Genomic DNA, 11,046 nt, shown 5'->3' with positions numbered 1-11,046 from the left:
TCATATGTCAGAGTGCACAAGGGAAAGGAAGGGAAGTCAAAGTCTTCTAGCAGTATATGTATCATCCACCTTAACCATAGCCACCAGTGCTTTTGGCTAACAAGGCACATATCCAAGCAAAGCAGGCAGCAGAGTTGCTTCACAATGCAGGTACCCAAATCTAGCCTTGAACTCCACTTGAACCTGGTACTGTTTTCTTGACAGGATTTCTGAAATGCCTCTCTGCCTTAACTTATGGTCTTTCTCGTACAATAATAGAATAAGCCAAGAATGCTTTTATATGCCCCCCCCCTTTTTAAAGGGGGCGTTCCAAACTGGACAGAGGGGTGTGGGGGAGCAGGGTATATCCAAAGCCTCTGAAGACAGAGTTATGAATCTACCTACTGACAAACCTTGGCAAACTACTTTACAGTTTAGCTATTAAAGCTTCAAAGGAAGTAAAAACAAAGAGATACTTGACACGCTAATATCTAAGACTTTGCTACCTTAATAGATTGCATTTCAAGAAAAGCTTAATTTATTTTTTAGATAAATCTTTAATTGATAATTCACAGAGGTTTCATGGACTATCAGTGTTTGGAAGTGACTAGGAAGATACACACATTTTCCTTGATGCCGCTGAAAACAGTTAATCGTGCTCCAAATTCATTAGACCTTCAGCATGTTTGTTGACATTGGATGTGCTTGGAGCCACACTAATGCAGAAATTCATTCTTTCATAAGGTAAGCAGAGGCTCTTTTTCTGATTAAATTCCTTATGTTTCCATTTATAATTAAAAGTTCAAGTAAGTATTAAATATGGTTCTATGTTTAAATTTCAGTACTCTGTACTAAACTAAATGGAAATTTTATCATAGGTCTAATTCTTGCTCTTGATTATCGATTGTTCTGGCTCAACTTCTTTTCATGCTAACCTTTTAAATTCTCTTCTGAGGCATAGCCACAGCATCCCATCTTTTCTCCTCATTCTCCTTCCCTCCCCTCTGCACCCTCTCAGGGATCCACAACCTAAGCTGTCCATCCCAATGGACAAGCTCTAATTCCTTCAATTCCTTTGATTTGTATCAAAACCACAATTTATGTCTCAGTTGCTCTAGAGTGGGTATTTTTTCTTTGACTTACTTTTTGGTCCTTTGCTCTTTGTTTCATTGTCATCTATCTTGTGCTCATAGTAGGGACAGAGGAATATAAAAACTCGAAATTTCACCAATACTTGCGAGACTTTTCCCTGATGGCTGAGATAACTTTTTCTTGGATTACAATTTTCTTTTTTTTTTTTTTGAAAGATTTTATTTATTTATTTGACAGAGAGAGATCACAAGTAGACAGAGAGGCAGGCAGAGAGAGAGAGGGAAGCAGGCTCCCCGCTGAGCAGAGAGCCCGATGCAGGACTCGATCCCAGGACCCCGAGATCATGACCTGAACCGAAGGCAGCGGCTTAACCCACTGAGCCACCCAGGTGCCCCTTGGATTACAATTTTCAATGACTTCACTTACTGATAACAGACTTGCCTTTTACGTTCTTTTGGCAACAAGTTAAAAATGCTGATTTGTGAAGTTAGAAAATGCAAATTAAAAAAAAACAAAAACAAAGCAGACAACTTTCTTAATATGAAACTAAATAGATAAAAATCAAGGACAAGGTGAAACAAATAATATACAAACTTTTATTCAAAGATATTCAAGAAAGACATGTTTTGGTCATTTTAAAGTGAGATTAATTGAAGATCCCAGAAAAACTGTATTTGATCAACACACATGGCTACTCACAGAAAGTTCTCTCTTCTGTTAATAGCAGCTAAATTTATACACACAGAAAAAATTCTTAAGACCATGCAAATTCAGTTGAATTCCATACATTCATTATATTCATCAAAAACCTGCAGTAATGTTCATGCCAAAGTGTTACTTTAAGAAAAAAATTAAAAATACACACCAAAACATGACCAAGATTAAACTAAAGGAAATAATAAATAAGCATAATTTATATTTTATTTAAAAAAGTTTGGCATCACACATATTCAAGTGTGTTACACCATGTTCATTCCTCAGAAGTGGCATTTTAAAGTGTTAAGCATTGTTAAATATCAAAAAATACAACTCTGTTTTACAATGTAGTACTGGCATAATTCAAAGTACTGTGCCAATTATAAATAGTATAATCAAGTTTCAAACATCTTTTCAAACATATTTAAAGGAAAGCATATAGACACACATTTATATGCACACAATTTATTATACTCATGTAATCAAAGATATTTTATAAAAGCAAACAGTTTTATCCCTCAGCTAGTTTGTATACTTACACAGATTTTAATACCTTTTCAAAGATTTTCAGTTCCTGTGTATACCGATTTTCAAGAGAAGGAATTAAGATAAAATTTAATTTTACAAGAACACACATTACTTTATCATCCTTCACAAAATAATCCATAGTCATTCGAGGTTGGTAAGAACTAGTCTGTAAGAAAGCAACTGTTGTCTAAAGACCACAGAGTAAGTACTGTAGTCCTGGTTTCTTATTAAAATTCAGTAAGCTGCTGCTCATTGCAGAAAAACCCTATGCAGTACTTCTACCAAAAATAATCTTCAGTATCTGAGGCCTATTAAGGCAGCCGATCTGATCTTCTGCTGAGACTTAAAGAGCAGCCACAAGTGGAGAAGTGCTAGACTCTGAGTCGCTTCATAAATACGTGGTGAAGCCTGCTTTTCATGTGTAAATACGCCAAAAATGTCCTTCTGGCTCATAATGGTTTATCAATAACTGTGACGCCTGAGCAAAGAAAGAAAGAGAATAGATGGTCACAGGCAGCATTCTGTACCTCTGAGAAAAGAGTGAATTCTTTATTATTGAAACAATAGGGACTGAATGAATCAGCTTGTTTTCAACATCTCTTTCCTCAACTTGAATACTGCTATCATTTAATCTAAATGACAGTGAGATCTCTACTTAGTTATGGACCAGAACTACATCAGACTACTTAATCCAGAACTACTTTTTTGCTCTTTATGGTTATAATTAAGAGAAAATAATTTTTCTTAGAAAATATCAAAATCCACCTAATACTCAAAGGGACACAAGAAACTTTGGGGGGTGATGGATATTGTCATTATCTTGATTGTGACTGATGGGTTCACAGGTATATACGTATGTCAAAATTAATAAAATTGTACACTTTAAGTATACACTATTCTGTATCAGATATAGCTCAATAAAAAGTTATTAAAAATTTCACCTAATTTTGAGCCATATTATTCTGGGAGCCTACTATATATAGTTCTTCTGTTAGGTGTTGTTTTGGATGATACATAAACAACAATGATGGCTAATTAATATAAATTCTTTTCTCTCCACTCCTGGGTAAATATTAGAATAAATATTGGAATTTAAGTCAATATACATACGTATCTATCATTAGAATAATATGTAACATACAACTGTAAAGACTCATCATTATATTGATTAAAGATTATTACTATTTCTCTTACTAAGAGAATGGACCAAAAATGGTATTTTATAATTCGCCCAGGGTTATGTGTAACTAAGAAAAATCACTCCACAGTCTCACTACAGTACTATCACATGGCACCCTGCCAAGGGAGATGTTGTAGTGGTCATATTTCTTGGCTATCTGAGTAATGAAAGCCTTGCCACATAGTGAACTCCACTCTATGCATACAGATTTTAGCCACATTAAGTTTTATTATATGATTCTGCACTAGAAAGTTTTGGGATTTTGAATTCAAATGACTGCAGAATGACAAAACAATACCAATGCTTTATTTTAGAATATATACATCCAATAGAGAATAAGAAATAAACTTTGAGAAAATTCTCCTTAGAATATTCATAATATAAAAATCATGATGATGTATTTTTTCCATCTAATAGAAGACTTTAAGAAAATCAGACATTTATTACCTGCGTAACTTCTCCCTGTGCTCATACAAGATGACACAACTGTCCATTTATCAGTCGTTGGATTATAATATTCTACAGATGCCAGGTTACAGGAACCATCATCCCCGCCAACTACATATAACAGACCATTAACTGCACAAACTCCTTTAAAAAAATTATGCAGAGAAAACAGTTATTTTTAAAATCTGGTAAATATACATATTCCTTTATGTATTTGGTGAGGTGGTCCAGAGACCCTTATTTCCTTGAAAAGGGTTAAGGAGAGAAAGTGATGAACATGAAAACAATTCCCTTTGTGGGGCGCCTGGGTGGCTCAGTGGGTTAAAGCCTCTGCCTTCGGCTCGGGTCATGATCCCAGGATCCTGGGATCGAGCCCCGCATCGGGCTCTCTGCTCAGCAGGGAGCCTGCTTCCCTTCCTCTCTCTCTGCCTGCCTCTCTGCCTACTTGTGATCTTTCTCTGTCAAATAAATAAATAAAATCTTTAAAAAAAAAATTCCCTTTGTATCTATAGTCTAATACCACTTCTGAGCTCCAACTTCTTCCATTTATGCAGTAGTTGTTTTATATGACCACTAAATGATATGAATTCAGAAATGAAACTGAATGATTACTTTATCTCCTATAAAGAGAGAAAGCATTATTTATTTCATTATTACTAAAATAACTCATTTTTTTGCAAAAATTCAAAAATCTAGAAAAGTATATATAAAAAAAGATCACCTCTAATTCTGTACTAATTAGAATAATGACCATTGAAATTCTGATCACTACTTTTGCTGACTCTTATCTATGCATATATACTCAGATACTTCTTTTTTTAACCTTAAAGTTGCTTATACTACACACACTGCTTTATTACGCACCCACTCCCAAACAACATACCTTGGACATTTCCCTAAGTTAATATAGATCTACATAATGTTTAATGGCTGCATAATATTCCATTTATAATACCATAATATGATTGTCTTTTGCTGATAGATATTAAGTTGTTTTCAGGTTTTTTATTTTTTTTTAAGATTTTTTATTTATTTATCAGAGAGAGAGAGAGAGAGAGAGAGATAGATCCCAAGTAGACAGAGCAGCAGGCAGAGTGAGAGGGGGAAGCAGGCTCCCTGCTGAGCAGAAAGCCCGATGTGGGGCTCGATCCCAGCACCCTGAGATCATGACCTGAGCTGAAGGCAGAGGCTTAACCCCCTGAGCCACCCAGGTGCCCCTATTTTCAGGTTTTTTTGCTCTTATAGTAATGTTGCAATGAACAAGAATCCCTCTTACATACTTTTTTTGCATACCTAGGCAACTGTTATCTAAGTATAAATTTTTACAAAGAAAACTGAGTTAAAAAGTAAACTTGTAAAAGCTCTTTATTTTAATATATACTTTAAAAGCATACTTTTAATAATTTTAAACAAGGTTCAGAACTAACTGGTACCAGAGAGCATCACAACGACCAGAGGATGTTGTTCACACACTGGTTTCTGTAGTTTTGTAGATGGTATTGCTAACCTAATTAACAGATGCTTGTAGATTTTTTTTTAAAGGTTTTATTTATTTATTTGAGAGAGAGAATGAGAGAAAGCGAGAGAGAGCATGAGAAGAGGGAGGGTCAGAGGGAGAAGCAGACTCCGCCAAGCAGGAAGCCTGATGGGGGACTCTATCCTGAGACTCCAGGATCAAAACCTGATGTGAGCCAGAGGCAGTCATTTAACTGAGCTACCCAGACGCGCTGCTTGTAGATTTTTAACATAACAAAGTAATGAGTCCAAATTTCTATATAACATTTAAAAGTACTCTACCAATAGTATCTTTTTTCTTTTTGTTAATTATTTTATTTATTAGAGAGCACAATCAGGGGAAGTGGCAGAGGGAGCAGAGAACCCGATGTGGGGCTCAATCCTAGGACCCTGAGATCATGACCTGTGCCAGAGGCAGACGCTTCACTGACTGAGCCACCCAGGTGCCCCAGCAGTAGTATCTTCTGTGCAAATGGAATGGATTTTCACTACTCAAATTCAGTTTTGTTACTATTCTAATTTCTTGACAAGAAGCAAATGCGATTTCTTGACAAGAAGCAAAAGCAAATTTTAATATAGTTCAACTGTTTAAAAAGCAAGAGCAGGATGATCGTTCTACATATACAATTTACTGCCTTATTCTTTTAGCTAGAAGAAATGAGCTAATTTTGATTTGAAAACAATAAAACACAAGTAGCAGGGGAAAAATCAAACTATTCCAGTGTTTAGGAAAATAATGAAAGCTCAGAATGCAAATAAATTCCCTAATCCAGCAAGGCACAGGCACATATTACTGTGGCTTTTCTAACCTGATAGTATTGGGGTCAAGCACTTATTCTACTTAGGGCGCAGATTTGTGGGTCTTACCATGGTTCTGGATTATCTATAACTAAGAGATTTTTGGTATCTCACCAAATACAATTGACTAGATGATGGGAAAGGTGCTTGTAGTCCCATATACTAGTTTCCCCTCATAATCACACAACTTAATTAGAAATTTTTTAAAAATAAAGAGAGATTAAGAAGAGCATTTTGCGGGGGGTGGGGGGTGGCGGGTGCATCTTGTAAAATCATCCGGTAGTGTACAGTGAGTTTGAAAATCATGAGGAACTTATTTTGGACTATGGGAAATAGCATGAAGATAATGGAATTTTAAAGATGACTAGCATTTCCTGAAAAGACTATTTAGCTATGCTGAATCTATTTTCCATTTCTACTTCCCTTCCATAGTTCTTCTTTTTAAGTAGTTAGTTCCTCATGAAGACCTCAGCTTTCTTAAAATTACTTGGCTGCTGTAGGGCACCTGGGTGGCTCAGTCAAGTAAGTGTCTGGCTCCTGATTTTGGCTCAGGTCATGATCTCAGGGTTCTGGGATCAAGTCCTATGTTAGCTTCCATGCTCAGTGGGGAATCTGCTTGAGGATGTCTCTCCCTCTGCCTCTCCCCCTGCTCATGCTCTCTCTTTCTAAAATAAATAAATCTTGGGGTGCCTGGGTGGCTCAGTGTGTTGAGCCTCTGCCTTCAGCTCAGGTCATGGTCTCGAGGTCCTGGGATCGAGCCCCACATCAGGCTCTCTGCTCAGCAGGGAGCCTGCTCCCCTTCCTTCTCTCTGCCTGCCTCTCTGCCTACTTGTAATCTCTGTCTGTCAAATAAATAAATAAAATCTTTAAAAAAATAAAATAAATAAATCTTTTAAAAAATTACTTATTGTTGATGTTGTTTTAGCTTTTCCAATTTTAGAAATCATGAACTATATTAAATTAGGGTTAGCTTCTTCAGATTCAGATAAACTACTAGCTTTTAACCGCATACAAATACTCAACCAGATAAACTCTGAGGACTGGAACTCCAGTACACAATACATGATACGTATGTATACACTCAAAAATATCTGTGGTAAGAATGAATGAATTTAAGCATCAAATATAGAGGGTTCTTCCTCTGATTTAGTCTACATTATCACCAAAAAGTAGCCACTAAGCTAGGCACTCACTATATAAGATTACTATATAAGTTTCATTTTAAAGAGCTAATCTACTAGGAAACCCAAACCAGTAAAAGAAGAATGAAAATATACAGCAATACTAGTAAAACTCTGAATACAAATCAATATAAATTCCATAATTGTAAGCTAGACAGATACCTGCATTTCTTCTGCACATGTTCATATCTGCAACCTGTCTCCATGTATTGGTGGTGGGATCATACACTTCAACACTTTTTCGTACTAAAGGACCATCATGACCCCCAACAGCATACAGTAAGTTGTTTAACACACCAACACCTATAAAACACAAAGAACCAAACTATAGTAGAGTAAAAGTGACAAATTTATAAGATCCTAGGATTTATTCAAATGATTGTAAAAGTAAGTCAATATTAAAGCACACAAAAAATGGAAATGAATTGGTCTGACAAATGAGAATCTCAGTAAGAACTACTATTCTAAAAAAGGCATGTCAAATACAATAAAAATAATATAAGGGTGAAACATAAAGAGGGAAGTCCTTTAACATAATGCTTCTGAAAAACAACTTTCACAGTAAAAGCAAACCAGTATTAAAGGATAAAACTTGTAAGAAATGGATATGAAGAGACTTGATTATGAAGTTCAGTAAATACTAAGAACAAAAACTCAAAGAATGCCAAATAATATAAATAATTAAGTGATACAAGTGCCTTTAATATAGCACTTAGGAATTGTACAAAGTGATATTTAAATATAGCTATCCACCTATCTGCCTAATTCAAAGGAATTTAACAGTGTCATTAAAATCAGGATATGTAATATATTTTCTGGTAATATAAAGAGCAGCCAATGAATCATTTTACTTGTTTATTAATTCATTCCCATCATTTTCATGCTTTAAGCTAAATGAGTTGCCTACATACCGGCTCCGCTCCGTCTGGTGCTCATTTCTGCTATATATGACCACTCGTTTGTTGTAGCATTATAGCATTCTACTGTGCTAAGACATTGACGTGAAGCTCCATCATAACCCCCTACGGCATAGAGCAAACCTAAACATGGAATCACAAAGAAAGCCAGAATCATCAAAAGCGATTTCTTCAAGGCATTAAGTATTTTCCTCTACAATAGCAGTTTCTCTTTTATTATTTTTATAAACTATAAAGATACTCCCTAGTGGTGACCAAAGGCATTATAAAACCACATTAAGAAGCTCTGCAGGGCATCTCTGATGATATTAACTTAAAATTTTCATCAACAAATCTGAATAATAAAGTACATTCATCGCATCTTTGGATAACATTTGGTAAAGAAACAATATCGTGGGAAACAAATACCTTGGTAATCTTAGTAAAATGGGAAAAAAAGTTAAATCAAAAATTAATACCAATATACAGTGAAATATTATTTGGCGATAAAAAGAAATGAGGTACTGGTAAATGCTACAACACAGATGAACCCCAAAAAACATTACTTTAAATCAAAGAAGCCAATCACAAAAGAGCACATACTGTATTATTTCATTAATATGAAATGTCCATTAGTGGGAAATTTATACACAGACAAAGTAGATTAGTGGCTGCTGAGAGCTGGGGAGATGGGGGTGACAGCTAAGGGAAGTGGGGCTGCTGCTTGGGGGAATAAAAATGTTCTAAAATGAATTGTGGTGATGTGTGCACATTGAATTGTACACTTTAAATGGGTGAATTGTATGGTATGTGAATTATATTGCAATAAAGCTGTTCTAAAAAAAAGTACAAAGAATTATACCAATAGTGGGGAAGGAGTGAGAACCCACAAATCTGCCAAGGCAGATTTTAAAATAAAAAAAATTGCACCAAAAAATAATAGTTACAACCTTTCTTAAGCTTTTTCGGTGGACAAGGTAGGATATAAATAGTTGTGGCAACCCTTCCTCCTAAATGTGAATCAGCCTTTCTCCAGCAATAAAATTTTGCACATATGTCCTCTGATTTGTTCCCTTAACAACTGAATTGAGAGCAGTTAACAGTTTTATATAGGTTACAAACAGAGAGAGAGAGAGAGAGAGAGAGAAAAGAATGGGATGAAAAAGAGGACAGAAGGAGAAAAAGGAGGACTGGAGAACAAGGGCTTCCACAGTTTAGTTTATATACACAAGCCAATTTTTAAAAAATGATGAAATTGTACAGCGGCTCTTCCTTTCCTTGTTTAAATGATCATGTGCTTGCCCATTTAGAAAACTGGCGTTCAGATTATTGGAAGGATCACTCTTAGCAATCAAAAAGTTATACGTGCCTGGAAAAATTCACCTGAAACAACTGTCAGCACCCACCTCCGACAACACCGACACCCACGCTGCTCCTCCTCGTGTTCATTGGAGCCACGTGAAACCACTCATTAGACTTTATATTATATGCTTCCACAGATGATAAACCTGTAAAAAAGCACAATGCTCTTCATTTCCTCCTCTAACAAAAAAATGTAAGGTAACTGTTCCTTTACATATATTACTAGGGAAAAGTACTTCAGGTATGTTAAACTGGTCTAAATTAAAAGAGGAAAATGGTGGAATGTAAATAGCAATTACATGATACATAGGACTAGCCTTTTTTCCCCAGGGCTCCTATCCAAGCTACTGACACTTCTTAGCTTTTTAAACATGGTAAGAGGACTGACAGTGATATGCATAAAGAAGAAAATTTATAGACTTAAGTACTCTTCCACTCTATTCATTAGCAAGAATATTTAAAAGAACTCTTAAAAAAAATTTATTTATTTATTTGAAAAAGAGAGTGCGTGAGCACAGAGGGAGAGGGAGAAGCTGGGCAGGAAGCCCAATGCGGAACTTGATCCCAGGACCCCAGGATCATAACCTGAGCCCAAGGCAGATATGCTTAACTGACTGAACCACCCATGCCCCCCTTAAAAGAACTCTTGACGGGAGCTTGTAAACTTACCTTCATAATACCTGTTAAAACACTCAAAAGCCTCCTACTAAATTTGCCACAATTTATTCCCTAAACATGATTGCTATGTTAATTCTTTTTTTTTTTTTAGATTTTATTTATTCATTTGACAGAGATCACTAGTAGTCAGAGAGGCAGGCAGAGAGAGTGAGGAAGGGAAGCAGGCTCTCTGATGAGCAGAGAGCCCAGTGCTGAGCCCAATGTGGGGCTCCATCCCAGGACCCTGGGATCATGACCCGAGCCAAAAGCAGAAGCTTTAACCCACTGAGCCACCCAGGAGCTCCTGCTATGTTAATTTTAATACAACATAGAAAAGACCAAAAGAAAGCTACCTGTGCTGCCATCAAAGCCTCCCACGGCATACAACAATCCATTCAGTACAGCAGCTCCCAAAGTGCTTCTGCGGTCCCGCATGTTTGCAACGCTGGTCCACTGATCTTTCACAGGGTCATAGGAATCTACAGTGCGGACTCTCAAAGAGCCATTAAAGCCACCGACAGCAAAAACAAGCCCAGCCATGTAGACCATCCCTGCCAAAGAAATCCAGCAGTTAACGATGAGTATGCAGCCAGACGACCACACTATCTTAAGGCTGAGGCCCCGTAAGTCCACAGCTGTTGTCAGAAAATAAACTGCTCTTAGGAGAACACCAACTAAATAGAACTCTATTCATTAGCAAGAATATCTAAGCACT

At 36.4% G+C, this 11,046-nt stretch overlaps 1 protein-coding gene across 2 annotated transcripts in view; it reads right to left on the bottom strand.

Annotated features, from left to right (window-relative positions):
* Positions 1–1,653: 1,653 nt before the first annotated feature.
* KLHL2 (kelch like family member 2) overlaps positions 1,654–11,046 on the bottom strand; it is a 111,082-nt gene continuing 101,689 nt past the window's right edge. For both annotated transcript variants that reach the window (XM_044224797.1, XM_044224798.1), the window contains 6 exons: positions 10,685–10,882; positions 9,719–9,820; positions 8,328–8,456; positions 7,579–7,719; positions 3,923–4,066; positions 1,654–2,773 (listed from right to left, as the gene is read on the bottom strand). In XM_044224797.1, coding sequence (XP_044080732.1) covers positions 2,745–2,773; positions 3,923–4,066; positions 7,579–7,719; positions 8,328–8,456; positions 9,719–9,820; positions 10,685–10,882 — 743 coding nt within the window. In that variant the 3' untranslated portion in view covers positions 1,654–2,744. The remainder of the gene's footprint in view (positions 2,774–3,922; positions 4,067–7,578; positions 7,720–8,327; positions 8,457–9,718; positions 9,821–10,684; positions 10,883–11,046) is intronic.

Source organism: Neovison vison, chromosome 11, assembly GCF_020171115.1.
Source record: "Neovison vison isolate M4711 chromosome 11, ASM_NN_V1, whole genome shotgun sequence".
Classification (NCBI taxonomy): Eukaryota; Metazoa; Chordata; class Mammalia; order Carnivora; family Mustelidae; genus Neogale; species Neogale vison.
Note: the sequence above shows the minus strand (reverse complement) of the source record. Positions and strands in the feature narration are given on the sequence as shown.